The sequence below is a fragment of the Puntigrus tetrazona genome, chromosome 24 (genome assembly GCF_018831695.1).
Source record: "Puntigrus tetrazona isolate hp1 chromosome 24, ASM1883169v1, whole genome shotgun sequence".
NCBI lineage: Eukaryota > Metazoa > Chordata > Actinopteri > Cypriniformes > Cyprinidae > Puntigrus > Puntigrus tetrazona.
In genome coordinates, this window is record NC_056722.1 from 10,772,273 (window position 1) to 10,795,891 (window position 23,619).

The 23,619-nt window shown below is 37.4% G+C and overlaps 1 protein-coding gene across 4 annotated transcripts in view; it reads right to left on the minus strand.

Annotated features, from left to right (window-relative positions):
• The window catches only part of dpp6a (dipeptidyl-peptidase 6a), a 343,738-nt gene that overhangs the window by 105,762 nt on the left and 214,357 nt on the right, over positions 1–23,619 (minus strand). Inside the window, exon 1 of one of the 4 annotated variants that reach the window (XM_043226510.1) lies at positions 17,038–17,434. The exons of the other annotated variants lie outside the window; for them this stretch is intronic. Coding sequence (XP_043082445.1) covers positions 17,038–17,094 — 57 coding nt within the window. The 5' untranslated portion in view covers positions 17,095–17,434. Of the gene's footprint in view, positions 1–17,037; positions 17,435–23,619 lie in introns of those variants that run through there. 4 annotated transcript variants of the gene reach the window in all.

The window sequence follows — 23,619 nt, forward strand, 5'->3', positions numbered from 1 at the left end:
CACCTGCTGAGACGACGCAAGGCAGCACTTATCCCAATGACCTGCAGAGCAGCCAACGGCATGAGACCTGGCTACGATGCGTGAAGGAGGGAAAATGCAAGTGAAAATGCAAGTAAAAAAGAAAGGAAGAAGTTGACGTGTTATTTATGAGATGGGCATAATCTCTCCTCCTGGCACATTATGACTTCAGCTCAGCCATAGAAACTTTAACACCCACCTAAGGGCTGACTTATTTGATCTCAACAACAAGCACAAAAATCGATCCAGCTCCAAGTATAATCCTCGCCACGACCATAAAGTCAGACACTTTCCCTCTTTCATAAGCAACAGGCTCGATTTCCAATCGCTGAACAATGAGTCGACTTTAGGATGGTAACCATTGATAGAGCAGTGCACTGGAGAACAGAGTCGTGTATTCATTTTTCATGATCCCTAAGTAAGCAACACCTCATTAAAAATGCACAGAGGGAACAAGGAGTGTCTCCAAATCTGATCTTCTAATGCACCCTTGATCATTTACTGCCAAATATAGGGCCAGCCATCTAATTCCCCTGCCTGGTTATGTAGTCATAATTGGCGGTTTATTGATTTCCAGCCTGTCGTCATGGCTGAGGTGACCTTTTGTCTGAAAATAATTGCTCTATTAGAGTCTTTATAGAGGCTCCTGTTAGGGGCCTCACGCAATTATCTGACATAAGAATAACGGGCAGATATGAGCTGACCCTCTTTAGATCTGACAGAACTGCTAGATTCTCCCCAGCATTGAATCAGTTTGTGCAGAGAGAGAGAGAGAGAGAGAGAGAGAGAGAGAGAGAGAGAGAGAGAGAGAGAGAGATGGAATATGAAAGGAAAGGCGGCAGTGAGAGAACTTCCTATTGATAGCTTGGGTGTTAAGTCCCACGTTTGCGCAGGAAATGTGTGCTTTGCCTTTTATGGGGTCACTGAAGTATTGCAAAGCTACAGTATGTTAGTGGATTACAGATAAATTGAGGGGTCACCTGAGTGCTTGTGTATGTAATCAAATGGCCATTTAGACTAAGCCGTTTAGAACTGAAACCGGGCAGAATGAGAGGGCTTTAGGGGCTTCTGTCCCAGCAGCAGTGTTGCTTAAATAATCTTAAGCTTTGGCTTCCTCTACTATGCCTCTTTTTATCTCACCACACAGGTTGGCCAACATTAACCATGCCTTTTGAAGAAAAAAACATTTGTATGTTTTACATTTGTATGAACAGTTGGAACTGGTGTTATAGATGTTGTATAGTTTTAAATTGCTATATTGTAAATAATTGTAAATTGTAAATTGTAAATATCTCATTTGCATAAGAAGCTGTCATGTGATGAATCTGCATTTTGGCAGATAAAGGTCTATTGGTATACTTTTTGCCTGCTGTGTGAAAGGCTTTTTTCCACAGACACCAAATGATGATATTTCTGACATTAAAAAAATAAATAAATAAAATTAAAAACAAATAATAAATCAGATGAGGATACTGCTGCTGTTCTCAATGATTATAGGACAAACACACTGTAGCAGCTCAGTGTTCTACATTTACGTTGGGAGGGAAAATATAATGTTTTATTTTAATTTCATTAAATTTTATATACACAGAGCAAAACCTAAACAGATTTTAGAAAATGAATTGCTTATTCATCTATTTTCAGTCAAATTAACTAAATATAAAGAATTTGTGTGCCTGACATTGAGCATTTAACTTAAATCATGCCCAACAGACATCTGTTTTGAAGCAGTGGGTGAGTAATTCACTCTTTGATTTGCTTAATTAAAGCCTGCTTTAAGATTATGTTAACAAGCATGTTTCTAGTGAGCTACTTTCAACATTGTTAAGTGTAGAACATCAAAAATAGATGTAATGCAGACCATACAAGTAATTTGTGTCCAGTGGCCATGACTACTATACATTGTTGCTGCTAATCTATATAAATCAGAATACAAAAGGTGTGAATTTGTAGGTTTCACAAGTTTTTGTCGCTTTGCATTGTATTGTAACATCACATTGTACAACCAAATTTTTTTTGTTGGAATCTAGTACCTTTGTGTACAGTTGTGGACAGTGTTATACTGAATATACGTATACATAAAAAAACACACTTTAGAACGCTAAAGTGTTATCAATACTGTACATACAATCTATTCTTAATAATTACTGTATTGACCCGAATATAAGACAGTGTTGTTTTTTCTTGGAAATACAGCTGAAAAAACCTGGCGCCTTATATTCAGGGTCTAGACTTGTTATATATTCAGGGACTAGATGACATAGGCTACATAATATAATGTGTGTTATGAAGATCGCAAATGAAAACAACTGAAAAAGAAAAGCTTGCAGCAACATTACATTGTGACTGCCATGTTAGCCTAATGGGATCAAACTTCCTCTGTAAGTGATTTCAAAACGTAAGACAGTATTTTTAACTTTTTTTTTTCTTCTCCTCAGTAAAACACAAGATTTGGTTTAAAAAAAAAAATCAATAATTCTAAAGGGTACATCTGGAAACAATCGTCTTATAATCGGAGTCGTCTTTTATTCGGGTCAGTATGGTATAAACCCGTAAAATAAAATAATAAAAACATATTTGTTTTTCTCTTGTCTGTCTATCCTGCCCCTTTCTTTTTCACACTCACACTAGACCCGGGTGGAGCTGAGATGCTTTTAGCACCCAGTCAACCTCCACGCAAGACTCCTAAAACCATGTACAAAGATTTATGGTTAAATAATTAAAGACAAAGATAAAACATACTTTCTTCCACTATCACCTCAATTCATCCTTTATTCTGGTCTAAAAGCATTTCAAAACAAAGGCACGATTTGGAGAATATGGAAAAACACTGACTGAGATGTGTTCGCTACTGGCAATTCAGGACAGCAAAAGGTACGTTTTTAATCAGCATAACAACTTCCATGTCATTCAAAAAGGCACAAACAAAAAAAAAATCACATTGAATGTGATAACACCGATCACAGCTCTGTAGTCTGAACCTCATTTGAACCTCGGTGTCCTCAAGGGAGGAGATCCTGTTATAGGTGACATTACAACCTTCTCTCGATATGAAAATCGTAATGTATCATATCTAATTCAAGAACTTCCAAAAGAGCTTTATAAATTGACGTGTGACTGTGACCCCCAGCTCCACTCTCTGCCTCATAGATAGCGGTGTGGTGTTTGAAGTCTGTCATTGAATATGCATTTCTAGGCCTTTAAAATTCTGCTTTTTCAAGACTCAAGATGTGGCACGCTAGTCAAAGCCGAGAGCAAACTGCCTCTCACTAGTCATGATATTTTTTCACCCTTAATGCTGTCTGGGGAGAGGTGTGACAGTGAGATCTCCTATTAGTCTGCCGAATGAGCTCAATATGCTGTGAAAGAAGAAGAAGAAAAAAAAAAAAAGCTCACGTCTTGAGATGCAAGGCTAAAGACTCAGAGCTCCAGAGACAGGCAGCGGTTTCAAAAAAATTATTTATTGTTTTATCATTCCATAGTATTAAAGGTCTTCTGGGAAATACTTTGCATGCAAAGTTTGCCCCTGCATCTTTCTTTAAAAATAATAACGCTTACGGTACTTTGAAACTGTTTCATCTTTCATCAAGAAAAAAAAAAAGATCTGGATGCATTTTTTTGTCACATACCAACTGACAAATGTTATAATTATTATTAAAGCACTTTTTTTCAGCTTGGTTCTCATTAGTTTACCAATTGATACATAAAACAATCACTGAATGATTTTCACATGAACATTTTAGACTCCCATCTCAAACTTTCTAGTAACTGCATCTAAATTTTTTTCTGCACTGCCCTGCACAATTTTCTTTTGGGACAACTGTTGCCACAGTAGAAAGACAAATTTAATTGGGCCAGTGGAAAAATAAGGATGTAATGTGCCACTATAACATTTAAAGGTGGGAGGTCTAAACTTTTTACAGTGTAAGATTTTCTCATACTATATTATATATTTTCAGTCCATGTCTTTATTTCATGTGCAGACCATGCTCCATTTCCAGAGCACTGTTGAACAGTGAGCCAGCTCTCCTTTATCCAAAAACACTGCTACTGTTCTCCCATGATTCCAAGTCCTTTGTTTCACACCTCGAAGAAACGATTTAGTTGAGAAATAACATAAGCAAAGAATTTTCACCAACACACTCCTCCCACTTTCAGGAAAAGCTGCTCTAAATACTTGCATTGTTTGTGTGTGTATAAAGAGTGAAATAATTGGGAAATATTCCATGTTTCTTTTAGAAAAGCAGAATTTATATATTGACAAAGATGTGTGTCTAAGCCTCTTTGAGCAAAAATAAATATTGGCTCTTCATTTTTTTGTGTAAGTCCTCCATAGGCACTTATTGGCTTTGAAGAAAGATTTCTGTCTTGGACTACAACCAAACTAGCTACAAGCTCAATCAGAATTCTGGAGTTTCTAAACAGTGTCATCGCAAAAACTGTACAAAACCATAATGGTTCTTCTTTACATATCGTAACAGAATATGAAATGCAATGCAGTATAATTAGAAATGTGACTCCCTTCAGTATGAAAAATTGCCATTTTCAATCTACATTTCAAAATTCACCTGCATCTGACATCAGTCTAAGGATCACGCAAACCCGATTACAAACTCAAGAGTTCATTACTGTGCAGCCAGGAAAATCATTGGAAAGAGAAAGACATAGACGACCCCTCCGGCCTGCAGCAAGAAGACAGACCGAGCTCAATTAGAGTCATTATTAGTCATAATGAAGCAGCCAAATGCACACTGGAGACTGCCGTCTGGATCAAACAGCTTCACACCAATGATTGCTGGATCATGATCCACGATAAGCATGGCATTTCAAATGATATTTGTTTGATTGCTGGGCTATGGCGCCTATGCCTTTCCATTCTAACTGTAACCAGTGTCAAGTGATTTTCCGTCCACAAAGAATGAGACATCTGAATGGCCCAACACAATCATAGAACTCAACTAATTGCATACTTCAGGTCTTGAGTGTTCTCTACCCTCTCCCCCCCTTTTTTTTTAGTTAGACATAAACCTTCTTGACATTCTTCAATCTATTAATTATAAACAAAATAACAATAAATAAATTGTACAATAGAAAAGTTGTTTTTTTATGTGCATGGTCGACACAAAATATGTAAATGTGAAATAATGCAACTATATTTACATATCTGATAACTTGATACATGCAATGCATCTTTTTTTTTTCTCAAGGTAGCACTGTTTGATACACAACGATGATGTGAAGTTATTACCCCAGGCATAAAACAAACAAATATCATCAGCCAAAACTGAATGTTAAAACAATGAAAACAATGATTTTGAGCATATGGTTGAGATCACAAATATGAGTCAGATGCTGAATGTACTGTGGAAGTGCACTCTGACGATGAAAACGATGGTAAAATTATTTGCTCAGATTGATCCCTATTGAATTTCAAAAGGTAAAGAAATATGTTTTATTTTATTCTTCTGTACTTGTTCTTAAAATATAAATAGAGTGTTTTGCTATTGCAGCCGTTAGACATTCATCCGTGCTGGATATATAGGTCTGGGTCGCTAAATAACATACATAATAATGGTTGTTGAAAGAAACATTTATGTATTTAAAAGTTAAAGTTAACATAAAACAATGTTAGCATCCTATTTTGTATTTACCCCGATAAACAGGATGAGTACTAAAGGATGAAAAAAACGAGATTCGGTTTTATCCATTTCTAATAGTCTAGATCAACTAATAGTCTAAAATCCAAGCAGGGTATTTGGAGGCATTTAATATTAATATTACATTCTGATTAAAGGTTATGAAAACATGAATTTTACATGTGCACATGAATTATATAATATAGGACAAAAAGAAAGTAAATGCTTTCAATTTTGATTTTAATTTTGACTTTAATATGCATGTAAGTGGAACAATAATCAACAGGATTAAAAACTTTTTACATGTACCATCTTTTTCATAATTTGTCAAATGTCTAATAATTTGTATGCCATAAATTCTAACTATTTCATTATCTATAACATTATCTATATCTATTTTATTTGACAAATTCTTATAGCAAAACTATTATTATGCCTGGAGTCCAAACCGTTCGCTAAACTTTGGATATGCCAGCTTAACAGGTTAAGAAAGAGTCTAAACACTCAGGTTCCTGAATTTCTGAACTGAACTGAAAGAGTGATCAAACTCTGTTCATACATAGCGAGCATACATAGAAGACGTTTTTGGTTGATTTGCAGGCAGTGGGAGGTTTGACAGTTTGCACAGCCAAATGCTGCCTGCCAAGATACGGTTTGATGTGGATTCAAGGCAGAAGCGGTGGATATGACCAGCCAATGGGCCCAACTTCACAGACAGGAAACTGACAGCGGGAGAGAGCAATCTTACAGACAAAAATAAGCAAACAAAGTTTGTTCAATTAACACCTTCTACTTCTACTTTGGCCATAAACACTTTCCTTAAAATGATCACTTTGCTTAAAATGATACATTTTAGCCTTTTGATAATTTATCAATACACATCTATATATATATATATATATATATATATATATATATATATATATATATATATATATATATATATATATAGTCTAAAAAATAGTATAAAAATAGAAACAGTCTAATAGGATAGGATTTTAAACACTTAAACACTAAAATAAAAAAATAAAAAAATCTTCTTAAAAATATATACTATTTCTACACCAATAACATTACCCTGTTTACCCCGCTTAATTTAGAATGTGTTGCAAAATCGGTACAGATGCATATGGTTGCACGAAAATCTGCAGTGGCCATAAATATTATTTGACCAATAAATCCATGTTACAGCTGATGCTCCACTATGAGATAGGACTCAGTCAGAACTCTGCAGTGAAATAGCAGTACAGGTCGATAATGTGTGAAAGCATGATGATGATGATTAGTAGACCCTCATTGTGTTGAACACAAAGCACTAGCAAGGGCATGACTCTTATTTATACAGAGCCCCAAGAGACAAGGCTGTCATTTATCCTGTATCGTGAAATCTGCTACAAACAACCACTCTTAGAAGAATCTGATGGGAACACAGAAAGGGCCATCTGGGTATTATAAAACGGATTCAACAACTTATTCAAGGCTTAAAGTGCGGTATTGCTACCTATATTTCCCCATTACAGAAAAATTCAGATCAATAGTTGCTCATTTCCTTGTAGTCTGCTGAGAAAAATATTATTGTAAAAATTGCTCTTGTATTATATCTATGGTGGAGAAATCTTTTTAAATACCTTTCTAAAGCATCAACATCAACAACATTTTAAAGACATGGATCCCAATTTTATTCAAGTTGTACAATTATATCGCTCACTGCAGTGTGAATATTATTAAACGAATAGTTCCAGCTGTAAAATCCGGTAGAATGAATCATGTTCAAAGCCATTATGCACACCTGCATCCCTACACCCATCAAATTTCTAGAGTGTATTAATATATCAAGTTGCTTTGAGCATCACATACCCCGATGATTAATACCCACAGACACAAACGTAATCAGAGAGGCATGTGTGAGCAAACAGACTTCATAAGGTGACAGAATCATGCCTAAGAGGTTTTTCACTCTCCTCCCACCATTTATTCTGTCCCCGAAGGTCCACATTTAATAACACATTTTCTCTTTTTCACTCAAATTTCAATCTTTTTGTAATGGATTGGCAATTAGCATGAATGAATAGACAGACTGTTGAACGCATCCCTTCAGCATCGCTCCTGATTGATGGCCCACATTTATTTACAGAGAAAAAGAACACTTTTTCTTTAATAATTTTCAAAGAGTGAAAAATACAGATAAGGGACCATCAATATCTTTTTAAACTTTTGTATAATCTTAAATCAGTGTTTTTATTTTATTTTAATTTCTTTTATTGTTATTTAAATCTTGTAATTATTTTATTTCCTCTTTTGTAAAGCACTTTGAATTACCATTGTGTATGAAATGTGCTATATAAATAAACTTGCCTTGCCTTGCCTTGCCTAATTCAGAAAATTGTGTCACAAATTTCAGACAAATATTGTTAATATATAATTGACGGTGATTCACTAGTTCCTTTCACTTAAATATGAGCTTTAAAAATTGCTTATTTGAGGCAAAGCAAAATATCTTCATTATTAATGATCATTAATGACTGTTACATTGTACAAAGCACAAGTTTTTAACAAAATTCTCACTTTTCAAATATCGCCATTAGTCGATAAATTCGTCTGTTTGGCACACAGTGTTTATTTTCTCCCTCTTGTTCACCGGCATCATTCAGTTCTGTCTAATATGGTAAGACGCCTATCTAATAATCAGTTAGAACAGTTAAACAAAGGAATTAAAATGTTTGCAAAAAAATATTAGAACGATTGCTTAAATATCATTAGTAATAGAAAAGCAAACATTATAATACTCTCACGTTTGCTGTCAGCATTCAGGAAATCTGCATTTATATCATTTAAACAAATCTAATGGACATTTAAATTCACAAACTTAGTCGAATCTAGTAAAGATCTTATGAAGTGTTAAGTGTATCCTTATGGTGTGTTCTCTGTGTGACGGTCTGTCCGTGAGAATTCAGTTTGACAGGAGCAGAGTTTAGCTTCACTGGAGACGCGTGATCAAACTCAGATTCAAATTATGCTGCACTGTATGTGTTTGCTTATTGTCCTACTCATCTTATTTCCACTGTCTGCTGTATGTAATATGAGTGTTTCTTTGGTTTTATTTGACAAGTGTCGTTATAACACCAGGCCATAAACATAAAAAATATATTCATTTTTAACATGGCACACAATCTTTGAAAGCAACACTCTTGCCAGGACACTCGACAAGAACTACAAAACACTCTTTTTATCCTGTGCCTCTTGAGTGCTCCTTTTTTTAAATATTCTGGGTGATTTAATAAAACATTCAGCTAGTAATAAGAACGTGGCGCTCTCAACTCCATTTAACAGTATTTACTATATTCAAACCCATTCCACAGATTTCCCCTAAGATCAGTGCATCCTTAACAAATTTATGAATCAGTTCCATTTAATAAGTAAATATTTAAAGAAGTATGCAATAGGGGTTGCATAGACTAGTTGAGTTGTCAAATACTTTAACCACTAGTCTGCACCATTATTAGCTACGCCGATTACTTCCACACAACCTGTTTGGACTTGGAATCAAATGAGCATTTTCTGCATGGTACAAACAGCGGCCTCTAGCATCACTAGGGGAGGGGGGTATGTTTTATCTGCACAATTCTTACTAGCTGACCTCTTTCACAGTCACCACCCTAAACCTCACTCCTGGGTCACGGCACCAATATACTTGACCCGCTCTAAGTGAGATTTAAACTGCCATTTCCAGCATGGGACATACCGTGACCAAGGAAGCATGAGTCAGGAGGACAGTGGAAGCACTATATAAGTTGTGTGTTATTTTATTATAAACTTAGATAAACTTATAAAACCAGTTTAAAGGTTTAAAAATAATATGAATAAATAAATGTTGCCACATTCAAATAAAGATTTTAAAATGCTGGTTATGTCACTAATTAAACAATTACATGTTCAGCTACTTGTCAGCCTCTAACATGTATGCTTCTCATAATTAGTGATTATGCATATAACCTTTAAAACAAAGCAAAGCCTTTATAAAAGCTCATTATCGTCAAAAATTTCTAAAATTATTACATTTTAGGAAAACATGTAGTTTGGTCTTAGTGATGTAGGAGTCCTCTTCACTAAAGTTTTAGTGCTAAAATGCTTTGTCAAATTATTTTAAAACAAATATTTAGGTGTCCTAAATTTAAGCCTATTATTTTGAAGATTTCTGAACTACTTTTAGCCTTAAGATTTTTTCTTTTATTATTTTATTCATTATATTTTGTTGTATGAATATCTGAGCATGTTTCAAAAGAAAATTATAAAAATTGTAATCGACATTTGACTGGGAGATATGTTTTATTAATACATTTTTTTACAAAAATAAAACTGTTTTTAATAGTAACATAAATGACTAGTATTTAAGTAACTGAGGTACTGTTTTGAAAGTAAAAAAAAAGACTGCAGAAATGAATGCTGTAATCAAACCATCATAAAATGCAAAAAAAATCACATTGTTTCTTATTTTCTTTTAAGCCATTCTTCAAAACCTGCTCCAATGATTACTGTGATGAGTGTAAACAATACTTTCACCCTTCCAGTAACACACTGTCTTCGGGCCACAAATCTGAGACTACACTAAACACATGCTGATATCACAAATGCACGAATACTATGCCATTTGATTTCGCAGCCAGCAAAGACGTGAAATGAGCAAAGGATAAGAGAGAGAGAAAAAAAGAAGAATCCAGGTTTTTTTTTATTATCTCATCTAAGCTTTACCAGCAGCTCTGCCTGTCCGGTAAAAAAGTAGCTGTTGTTGGGCAGAGGGCAATGCCCATGATGCATTGCGCTGATGGCCAGATTCCAATCTATTGTCTCATCAAGGTGTAGAACTCAAAGGCTCTTTTGATCATAACTGCAGCAGGGACAAACATTCCCTTAAAACAGAGTGTGCTAAAGAAGCTTCACAATCCTGTATTGTCCTTGATCCATTGACACTGCAAAGCTAAAAAAAAAAAAAAACGAAAAAAAAAATAAATATATAAATCCTGATAATTTCCCCAAATGCCCTTCGAATGCTGTATAATTATCTACATCTGTGCCATATTAGAACTGTTTTATTGACGCCGTGAACATACAGGAAAATGAATCTGAAAAAGCTTTGGGTTACGCAGGCACAAAGGAATAGTAAATCCAGTCATCTTAAAATAAAAGTCTGGGTTATTAAGCAATAAAGGACATTTGTGCCATTCTGTTAATTACTACAGATAACAATTTAAAATTACCTCTCAGTTAACACACAAAAAGGTACAAAAGAAGTTCCTGGGGGTTTATACACAGCAATGTGCAGGTATTATATTTGCTAAAGCACCTTTGGTTTGTTTTTGGTTTGTTTGACTTTGTCTAAAACTATATTCAACGACTTTTAAACCTTACATTTTTTGTGTAATTATTTCATGTGCGGTTATGACTTCATATTAACTGAGATTAAATTGAATTTTACACAGGTGAAGCGCCAAAAAGGTTAAAAAAGATGTTCAACTAAAACGTAGAGCCAGATTTACTAACAGCTTGTGCCAGTGCAAACACACAAGATAATTTCTATACAAGCCTAAACAAATCTACGAGTGACAGATATAGAGAGTTTGTGTAAATAAATCAGGCTAGGCTCTCTGAGGATAGTGGATCTGTCTTGAGTCAACATATGGGCTCTAATACCAAGCCTCGCTGAGAAGGGTATGAGCTGCCCCAGGAGAGAGGGCACACGCACCCTGCCAAACACACGTCCCACTGTCTGCTCCTTCTGTTCATTACAGAACAGCCTGACAGTAACAGAGCTTGCAAGAAACCCTGAGTCATGTGTGCGAGTTCTATTACACACCTGTCCCGGTGTGTACACCGACAAAGGCAAAAGTAGTACGACAAAACAAGTATGAAGTTATTCTGGCCTGACATCCACGTCCCAAAAAGACCTTATTAAAATATAGGACCGAAAAATATCTGCAAACACAAACAGAGGTCTGTCATGCAAAGTTGCACTCTCTTGATTTTATGAAATCCAATTATCCAATTACGCCCTTGAGGGAAGCTGGCATTTCGAAATAAATGCCATCTAAATGAATCCACAGCTTCAGGATAACTAAACGGCCTGTTGATTGTCATTATTTAAACACATATTCAAAACATTCTGGTGACATTTTAGCAGCCAGCACAATTGAGACTGTGTGCCACATTAATTGCTAGGGAGGCACCAATTAGGATTTTAACAGCTAATACGGATCATTTTATTTATTTATTAATGTATTGTTTGTTAGTTTGTTTGTTTTCTTGCTTAATCTTTCATGTCCACTTGAATTTAATTTCACCGCTTATGGTTACTGTTAACTGCTAATATCGATGCTTTCCTATTTTTGATGATAAAAAATACTTTAGGTCGGTTACATGATAATAATATATATGATCACAAAAAAATAAAACAATAACCTAAAAGGAATAACAATCTTATTCATACAGTATGTGCTTCAGGATAATTAGAAAATAGCATACATGTGGTAATATCAAAATTATATTAAATACTTAATAATGTAGGTGTTAATAATTTATTACATTTTTATTTGTTTTATTTGTTATAAAGTATGCAAATACGTCATTAATAATTGCACTCCCCGCTTTTCCATTTAGTTTCTTTTTTTTGTTGTTGTTCCATTATTAGAACATTCTGTGAGGGAGAGCTGAGAAGAGAGTGGAGGAAGAGCACGCGTGAGACTGAACAGCTACTGCCGTTAATGCCATTTGCTATAATAATCACACTAGTGATGACGTGAAAGTAATATGGCCTTCAAACTGCCGTTGGTTTATGTGATTGGTCAAGGTCAGGCCACAGACTGTACATACTTCTGATCAGCAGCCAATCAATCAGAACAGCCGTATTAATGACCTATTTCCTAATCGTGAATGTTAAAGGCGTAAGCCTAGACAGCAACTCGCCTACCACATCCAAAAAAAAAAAAATTCATGTGACATGAGTGGCTCAACCTTAATTTTATGAAGCTATGAGAATATGAGTGCAAAAAAGCTAAAAACTTTGATCCACTTTTTTTTTTGTTTTCTTCTGTGTCAGTCTTCAAGGCGCATTCACAAGAGTACCATGTCAAGTCATTTTGTTATTGTTGTTTTCTTTACACAAAAAGTATTTTCACAGTTTTTAAAAATTAAGGTTAAACCACACATAGACTAGCTTTCAGGGCCTTGAACATTGCCATTTTAATTTCATTAAAAATATCGTATTTTTGTTCCAAAAATTAACCTTCTGGTTTTATGGGTTTGTAACTCAAGTGAAATTGAGTGGTTATTGACATAGGTTTTATTTTTGGATGAACGATATTTTAAGGTACGGTCACACTGACAAAAATTTGTGGGCAAAAGGTTCATTATAAACAGGGTAATCATGTATGAAGAACAGCTCACATGAAAGTCACTTTCAAACCAAGCAGCTTTCTGTCGGTCGATGCAGGAATTCCATTGTGAAATCTGTGTAGAGAAATCTTTCACTTTCACCCAAAATTCACAAATATATAGATTCTTGCTGAAACTCTGGATTTTGTAGACCAAACTGTAAACATAATTTAGCTTTTTCTTTATATTCATAAAAAAACCCAATAAATTATTTGGAAACAAATGATAACATCACATTGTAAAAATAAAAATCCAAATGAAGTTTGTATAAATACTGCATAAAGGGAGAGTATACCTCAAAACACAACAAAAAAATCTCTCATCATTTACTCACCGTCAAGTTGCTTCAGACCTGTATGAACTTCTTTCTTCTTCTGAACACAAAAGAAAATATTTTGAAGAATCTTGGCAACCAAACAGCAGTTTCTGGTCCCCACTGAATTCCACAGATTTTTTCCCCCTTATACTATGGAAGTCTTTAGGGACCCGAAATGGTGTACCCTCATTGTTCAAAATATAATAATTTCATGTTCAAGAGAAGAAAGAAACTCCTACAGGTTCAAGGGTGCATAAATGATGACCGAACTTTAATTTTTGGGTGTACAATTTGTTTTAGTGAAAGTTTTTCTTGAGATACTGAGCAGCCTTATAAATTAAATTATCTAAGACTGCAAAGAAATTTTGCACAAAACAGAGCAAAAACGGTTTGTACACCTACATTTGTTTTTGAAATTGATATGAAACAGACTTACACTCATCACTTCTGGACACGAGCACCACCCGGCTGCATGCTCATAAAACCTCATAAAAGACATTTTGCTGAGATTTAGAAAAATCTGCCTGTCACCTCAAAGTGACGCACTATTATAATCTTATTTCGTCCTAGCATTTGCACCACCGCCCACTGGCAGCTGGCATTTGTCTTGTGAGTGATGGTGATTTTGCGGGTTTATGAATTTAAGGAAATAAATGGTCAGTCACACAAAAGGCTCGAGCAGGTCAGGGGTTGCTTGTGTGTGTGTGTGTGAGTATGAGCTTTTGGATAAATGCACCCAAGAGTGTGTGTTTATGTGTTTGTGTGTGTGATTATAGGCTGAAAGTGCCTTGCTCCACAGCAGTGCCAGGAGAGCGTACCTCGTCTCGGCCTATACATCAGTGTGATCTGCAACACATTACTAGATAATTGGATCCATCTTTTGGCCACAGACAAGCATGTGGGCGAACAAATTTATGTTTATGAATATGTGTGTTTATATGTATACAAAATATCTATAGCCTCTGGGTCTGTTACTATTCTTTAAATCCTCACAATAATAATAATGTATTCCGAGACATGGCCTAGCCAGTCGTGCACATTTTCTTAGGTTCTCTACCATGTCTGACCGGTTTTCTCCAAAGCAGCCACGATATGACAAGCAAAACATTTTGCAGGTACTTGGTTTCTATACTGCTGCATCGCCTCAGGTAGCCTAATCCAATTTATTGGACCAAAGTAGTCTTTCTACAGAAACATCAAACATAGACAAGAAGACACCGATCGTGTAAGTTTAGAATAAGACATAAGGCTCCTAAAATAACTCAAAATTAGCATGAAGCATCACCTAAATCATGAAAATGTATTTAGCTGGTTTTATGCCCTCATCAGTTGCAGCGTTGTGGATTTAATCAGAGCCCAATAAAAATGTAGGGGTGCACTTTCCAAATACATCATTAACCAATTATGCCTGCAAGTTTTATCATTCGGCGGCTCTGTGTTAATCAAGACCATCATTCCAGCAAATAATCACAAACTGCATCTTAAATCGGTGTGCTCAGAACCACAAATTTCGGCGTGCGGTTAGAAGCATATAGTATCTTGACGTGAACTTACGGACATTCTTTTATTGCATGAATATAAAAATTCACTCTATGTCTGGTAAAATGGCAAAAGAACGAAGCAGCGTTTTCGAAGGTTGCGCAGTTGAGAATGCGCTCTAGCACCCCGAGGGAAAGCAAAGTATGACTTAAGTGGGAACCTGCGTTTTAATTAAACAACATTTGAAAAAGCAAAACAGCAGTGAACTAAAATTTTAGTCCTCATAAACAATATTTATTTACAGCAATAGTCTGACATTAATTTGCCTTACATTAATACGTTATGACTGAACAATATCCTTAACGACAGTACAACATTATTTACGTGCGAAAAAGTCACTATGCTTATATTCCTCAATGAAGCATTGTAATATAATAGATAATCAGCAAGCTACGTTACCGTATAGGAAATAAGCCCTTGATTGGCTTTATTTGTAACACTTATTTTAAATTTACCGTAGACAGACAAATTACTTGACACTGGGATCTTCTTGTATCTTACATACGAAACAGTTCAAGAAAAAAATATGGCTCTTCTATCATGTTCAGATCTGTATGTGAACATGCTCAAAGGCATCATTGATAAAAGGTTAAAGATTCTGATGCTGCATCACTCCGTTTCACACAGGCACACTAGCAGCTTATCTTCCTCTATTCTCAAAATAATATTACTTCAGCACTGTAAGTAGAAATAAAACAACATGGTGCCATAGATGTCATTTTTTATGGCAGTCAATCAATGCAGTATTCTAAATGAATGAATTAAATGTAAACTGATCACATATCAATGTTTGCCGAAAAGCCGTGAAAATAAAGTTGAGGAAATGTAAGAGTTGACATTCTTCCAGCAGACAAATAAAACAATTGGGGAAAAAAAGATGTAGAAGTCAATATATTGTTTATATCATTGAACATAAGTTTATCACAGCAATCTATTCCACAATCGAGTCTATCTGTTTAAGTAAGACTTACAGCAAACAGGACATGTTCTTGTATTAAACCACTGCTATTTTCTATTTGTTAGTCTTCATACACAAAAAGATTAACACCTTTGGTTGTTCTATTGTGATTCTATATCATTATTGACATCTAGCGATATGAGACACTGTCAACTAAAAAGTAAACACGAGAATATCTGACCAGACTCAAAAAACATGAAGGTTGTACTTCAAGTCTGAGTGGTAGGAAAATTTATATACAATCCACCTACAGGTTATGGGACGTGATTACCCGCTGCTGTTTTATAGCATTATTTTATAACTGTCACTACATTAACATGGTAACAGGCATAGTCGGTATGGTTACGTTTAAACTTAACAGACACTACATGATTTTTAATATAAATGTCAACTTTGGTCTTGGATGATTATTGCCTTTGGGAAAACAGTGTAAGAAAAGAAGATCTACCGTTCCTGTTGTCAAAGTTTGCCTGCCCTTGACGTGTTCACCTGCCCTCGCTCTCTGCTGTCTCTAGCGGGGCTCCCACCTTTCACACTGCTTTTCCTGCACTGCACTTTGTTCCTGTCAGTATTGCCTGTGGCTGTTTCTGTACCTGCTTCCACTCTTTCTCTCTTGAAATCAAGCACAGACGTTCACTGTTGGGGTAGTCAAGCTAATCTTCCAAAAAATAAAAGAGGGAAGCAATGTCATTTCTGTTTCTGACTTCTGTTTCTGTATTTCTTTTCTTTTTCGACGACAGAAGACAGACAATATGCCCTTTTAAAAGTATTCTCACAATATGATATCATTACGGAAATTAAATTTCCTATAAAAAGTCATGTGAAAATCAGAATAAACAGCCTACATGCACGTATGAATATGAACTTCCAGCTGACTGAAGCTGATAACTTTAAACCGGTACGCAAAACTGTGCAGTTATAGTAATAGCCACGTTCTCCTTGAAGAACCAATGGTCAGGAATCTTCTGTCAATAATTTCTGGTGCTTGCATAAAACATTTAAGACAATTCGGCAGATAGAACTGATACTTATTTACTGACAGGTTTACAAAATCACCTCACGTTCAGCTAAAGCAATTTACCTCTTGAAAAAAAAAAAAGTATCTGTATCCCTCTCCAGTAAAAATAAATAAATCACTTCAGTACCTGATCTTGCTGTTGAGCTGCTTTGGTCGATATATTTGACTCCTTTGCTGTGGTCATGATAACAAATTACCACAGACAGCAAGAGACATTCAGTTTGTGACGAGACCGCTGACGGTTACACAGAGGAGAGAAGATGCTGAGGGGAAAACGGTAGAAATGCAGCAAAATCCCAGTGAGACGTGAGATTTGATCTCTAGAGTCGTTCTTCAGAGGATTGGTGCGCCACTGTTGCTAAATTACACAGAGAAAGAGAGAGAGAGAGAAGTGAAGGAAAGACGGACACAGAGAACACCGATCACAGCCTGGAAACCGACACCGGTAGACTACGAGTGCAGCGCACACGAGCTTTTCTCATCCCCCTTCACGCGCTTGCCGCCTTTTTCTCCCCCGCCTCTGTGCACCAAGCGCGCACACACGCGCGTGACTGCCGCCTTTTTCACCTTCTGCCTGAAGCTAGCGAACGAAAAAAAATGAGGCAAGTGTGTGCGTATATGACGGTATATCATTATATTACAGAATTTATATAAATGTACAAGGTTGCACGGACAAATATAAGATATTTTAAATGTGTTTTCTAGCTGTTTTATATCATTTGTGAAGTGTAGGCTATTACAAATATGAAGCAATTATTTCCTTTTCGTAACTCTAAGGATCGGCTTATAGTCTTTCATAGTCGCAATGGCCATTATTGAACCCTAACTGATTCTTGTAGGTAACCCGTTCAAACTGTGCCATTTTGTCTCACTTTTTGATTCTTTTTTTCCTCACATCATAGCAATGATCTGTGTGAAAACGTTTAGAAAGATATACTGTGAAAGGAAAGATATACTGTGAAAGGAATTAAACTGGCTTCAGCGTGTCCTTAACGTTCAGCACGCAGAGGACTCCAAACACTACAAGTTACAAGTTTCTCTGACAGTAGCTTAACTGCTTTGATTAGCCTTATAGTAGAATGAATGCTGTTTTTAATGTCAAATTTGTAATACCTTACTGCCGAGCAAGAGGAGGTAAACAACCACACAGCCAGCTCTATTCAGCGCCTCTCTCTCTCTCTCTCTCTCTCTCTCTCTCTCTCTCTCTCTCTCTCTCTCTCTCTCTCTCTCTCTCTCTCTCTCTCTCTCTCTCTCTCTCTAAAAAGAACAGTCCATTTGTGCACTACACTTCCAAAACTATTTATTTTATCAGTATGTCTAACTGCATAAATATACAATATTTATTAGATAACAGCCATGCTTCACTGACAAGTTGTGCTTGACTGAATAACCTTTGTAGCTTTTTTTATTTTTTATTCATTTTTTTTTTATGATAATGAAGTAATGACAAAACTGGTAACATTCAGAGGTTTCAGTGAGGGTTTCCTTTCCAAGAAAGAACGTGAAACATACACTCTTAAAATTGTTGGGTTATTTATTGGCCCGAATGCAGGGTTCACCCCGTTTGTTTTTAATATTTTTACCAAGGTGCCTGGTAGTTTTTCTGTTGGTGGTCAGTTTTTTTTAATGAAAAAACCCAGCTGTTACTGTTACAGTACAGTTAGTGCATGAGCCTTTTCAAAGAGAAGAGAGTTTCTTATTGTCAGCACTGTTTTGGTGCACTTCCATGTGTTCTTGCTTTATAATGTTAATCTTTTTATTACTGCTGTTGCCTCTAGTAATTTTTTTTTCCCCAGTCCATTTGTAGCCAAAAATATAATCATTTTTAAACAATAGATCACTTAAATAAAAAAACCCAGCATGTTTCGTAAAAGACATTTAACCCAACAGACTGAGTCAAAATAACCCAGCATGTGTTCTGTCCAATATTTACCCAGCACTGGGTTGCCAAGTAAGCTTTTTTAGAGTGTAATTTAAATTGATTTTACATACTACAAGCTTTATTGTATTGCATACTGAATATTGCATTATTTTTCTTCAGAATCGCACAGCCCTAGTAGTTATGATAAAACGTTAGAAAATAGTATGTGGTCAGCCATATTGGCCAGCAAAATGTTGAATCTTTCTGAAAATAAAAAGAAAAGAGTTTGTATTTAACTCTTCTACATTGTTATGTTTACTTCTATTTATATGTTATATTTAGAATTATGAATTATTATGAATTAGCCAAATTCAAAAATCAAGAATAATTTCTTGCTTATCTGGTCATACTAACCAAACACATCATCAAATGCCTTGTTCAATTTTCAGTTGTTCAGAAAATGAATACGATCCATTTTCAGGGATTAAAAACTGACCAGGCAAACGATTCAGGTCTAACTAATATTGTTCAATTCAGAACAATCTAGTTGGCACGCCATTCTAAATGTTAATTAATTCTCTTTTTAGTTCTCCTCAAGGTCTCTGCTGTTCTGGTTTTTAAACATGCTTTGCCTTCTCTGTTAATTAAGGGCAAGGCAAAGTGTGTTCTTTTCACCAGGCAAATTATTCTGGAATCCCCAAAGGCATCTGATCATCAGAGGTCATGTGATTCCAAAACCAAAACTCCCGGCATGGATTTGCTCATGTCCTTCATGCGTGAAGCTGTGGGCTCAGAAACGTGCAGGGAAACGGTAGCGCCATTCGGTGCTGTCTCTTAATGAATACGCATAAGGCGCTTTATCATTATCCCCCGCCAACAAAGACAAGAGAGAAGCCTGTATGTGCCCAACCGCATGCTGAGCAACACAAACTCCACAGTCCGTCCATCAGTATTAAAAAGGGTCTGGTACTCGACACATATTGTGATTTCAATAGCAGGAAGTTCAATGTCAATACACTGTCCCTTATAACATATATTATTCAAATGTTGCTCGAGAGAAAAAGGACACATAAGTTTGTCATTTGAGATGAGTGGCTTGCAGCATGTGAAGCTGAGCAGGTTGATCAACCACCCCTGAAGCTCACATTCCCTGTGCCAAAATTCAACAGTTTTGCCATCCAAGTTCTGCTCCAGTACTTGTCCTTCAAATCAACACTTATTTTTCATCAGCCCCATGATGGGTGAAATGAAAGATCTCTTCTCGGCAAATCAATCACCTCCAAGCTAATGGCATTCGTTTTGGTCACAGTTGCCAGCAGCATGCACTTGCTGAAGGATACAGACACTCTGCTAGCCACATAATAGATGTTATTATGCTGCGGTAGGGCCTGGGCAGTGTATACACAGCCTTATTGGTAATACTGACAAATAACTATTCAGAAAATGATAGATGACCTTGGTTGGCAGGTCTTTAAATACACATTTTGCAGAGTATTACAGATGAACTAGCTGACAAAGGCAGACAGGATGAAAGTATTCCCTAGCCTAATTACTAAACTCCAGAGCCACCCTGAAAGGCTCGCACAGTATTAATTAACCCTTGCATGCATGGTGTCCACTACAGTGAATGTACCATTTAAGGCAATTTTAGTTTGTGGTGTTTTATTCACACCGTCATGGGTTTTTTCTTATCTTCTCTGCCTTGGCCCATCAGCTCTCCGTTTCTGCTTCAGGCTCCTCCTCCACCTGCTCTGTTGCAGTTGGTCGGCCTCCCTCCATCAGCTCCACCGTGGGCTACCAACATGGCTGTGGCCTGGTTCTCTTCTGGCTCCTCCTACTCCAAGTCCCTCTTGTATCCACCCTGGCTCCTCCTTCCATCCTGGACTCTGTCGTGCTCCTCCCGGTCATCCACCTCCTGAACCTTCTTCAATCAACCTTTACCATCCCACCTTTGTCCCTTCTCCATATTCATCCTCCATCCTGCCCTTCGGAGAGGGGGACAAACTGTCACACCTCTTGAGATTTGTGTTTGTTTTTATTCCTCATGTGCCTTGTGTGACCTATGTTTTCAAGGGACAATACTGCACAAATGAAACTTTAATATATATTAACTTTAATATGTAATCAATGTGCAGCTTGTATAGAAGTACAAATTTACTGTCCTCTAAAAATAACATAATAATTGGCAACAAAAATTAGTACATGCTAAGTGAACAAGTCAACATTGTGTCCAAAATGTCAATATTTTGTAGGAGCACCACTGGTATCTACACTGCCTTAAACCTCCTGGGCATGGAAGCTCAACAGAGCTGCACAGGTTGTTGTTGGCATCCTCTTACACTTCTTCATAATGACATCACAGAGCTGCTGGATGTTAGACACATGGTGCTTCTCCACATTCTGCTTGAGGATGCCCCACAGGTGCGTTCAGGTCTGGAGACATACTTGGCCACTTAATCACCTTTACCTTCTGCTTTTTCATCAAGGCATTTGTCATCTTGACGGTGTGTTTGGGGTCATTATCATGTTGGAAAACTGCTGTTCAGCACAGTTTCTGAAGGGAGGCATCATGTTCTCCCTCAGAATGTCACAGTACATGTTGTGAACCACAGGTCCCCAGTATCAGCAACACTCATGCAGCTCCAGACCATGATGCTACCACCAACATGTGCACTCACAGGTCACCTAGGGGGAGCCAACACCCGTCTTCAAATCCTGATGTAATTCGGATTTTGGCGGGCCCCCCAGCCCACTTATACCGCTGCCCATCATTGAGGTGCCCTTCGAGCACATTGGGATAGGCCTTGTGGGGCCATTGCTGAAGTCTGCCTGGGAACATAACGTGCTGGTGATCACCGACTATGCCGCCAGCTATCCAGAGGCAGTTCCTTTAAGAAAAACAAACACAAAGGCCAGCGTGAAGGAACTGTTCATGCAGTTAAGTTGAGTCAGCATTCCCAGGAGAGATCCTGACTGATCATGGTACCCTCTTCATGTCCCGGCTAATGGCTGACCTCTACCGGCTCCTGAGGGTGAAGCAGTTGAGGACCACAGTGTACCATCACCAAGCCGACGGACTCATGGAATGCTTCAACCAGACATTGAAGCAAATGCTAAGATGTGTGGTCGCGGAGGACAAATGCGACTGGTACCTCATTCTGCCATACGTCCTGTTTGAGATACAGGAAGTTCCCCAGGCCTCAACTGACTTCTACCCCTTCAAACTCTTCTTTGGCCGGCAAACCTGTGGCCTCCTGGATGTCGCCAAGGAGGCTTGGGAACAGCAGCTGGCAGACCAGAGTGTACAAAACCCGCAATGCAGTAAATGGGGGAAGAGTCAGATTAGTCACAGGTGTGTGTTCATATGATAAGAGTTTGGTCCAGTAAACTGGAGGTATGAGAGTTTGACTGCTAAACCGGGTATGAGAGTTTGTCTGCTGAATTAAGAGTGCAAGTCTTTCATTGATTGAATGTAAAAGTGAACTGCCTGAGGTCTGTAGACATGTACAAAAAATGTGCCGAACCTAAGATGAAAAGACCGGAACTTACCGTGTTATGAAAGCTTAGTTTGTTTGCTGCCTGGTGGAGGAGAGCTAGGATTAGACAGCTCCTGCAAGCTGCTCTTTTCCTTGGGGTGACTGGATGGCCGACAACTGAAACTTAAGTAGTAAAATTACCGCAATGGAGGCTTCAACTGGAAATGATGGTTTTAATGCTGCACAGTGGATGAGGATGTGGCTGTTCGCGACTCGTTAAACAGCTGTGTTTGATTGGAATGCTGTAAACTGGAGCAAGTTTTGACTTAGCCAGAAGGCACTGACTGTGTGTTGGACTCCAGGTAGCCCATGAACTATTCATTCATCTACCTCAGCAAAAATAACCTAACTTAAGCAACAGTTACTCTCAAAGAAGAGGGGGTTACAACTCACACGCACACCCACCAACAGTAAACTTTAATTCAAACATGTAAAAGAGCATGAATCTTAAGTATAAAAAGGCTATGTTGATGTGTTGTGAATTTCTGTACATTTGAATTGCTTTACCGACTTTTTTTACCGAAAAAGCCTTTTGAGATTATTTTGCAGTACTATTGAACATATGGTTCTGATATTGTTGATATTGAATTGAAAAACCTTAAATCCTTTTTGTTGTTTTTGTGTGATGAACTTTGATGTGCTTGAATAAGCAATGGGCAGGCAAAAGCACAAGTCCCCTTTTTGAGTTTAAAGAAAAAAAGAATAAATAAAACTGTAGTCAGAGTTTGATTTGTACTGTTCTGTGAAGTGTGGCTTTTAGGTAACAGTGTCACTATGTCACAACATGTCAAGAAGTGGGAACTCCCAACACCTGATCGGTCAGTTCTCTGACGTGTTCTCTCCTCACCTTGGGCTGACCAATGTAATAGAGCACGACATCCGTTCGGTCCCATGTGTCATCGTCTGGCAACGGCCCTGAAGCTCGTTGGCAAGCTATTGAGGTCGAGGTCCAACAGATGCGTGATGGTCACAAAACTGGATGGCACCCTCCGCTTCTGTTACGACTTCCATCGGCTGAATGAAATCTCAGAATTTAACGGCTACCCCATGCCTCGAGTGGACGAGCTGTTGGATCGGCTGGGAGGGGCCTGGTACATATCGACCCTGGACCTCAATAAGGGATATTGGCAGGCGCCTCTCTCAGAATCAGCTAAACCTAAAACCTAAAACTGACCCTGGACAAGAGAAACTACTCCTGGAGTTGCGGTACTACCACTTGGGCCAGAAGTTCACCCTAGTCACCAACCATGTCCCTCTACAGCGGAGAGCCCAAGCCAAAGACACCAACGCCAGGGTGACCTGATGGTTCCTT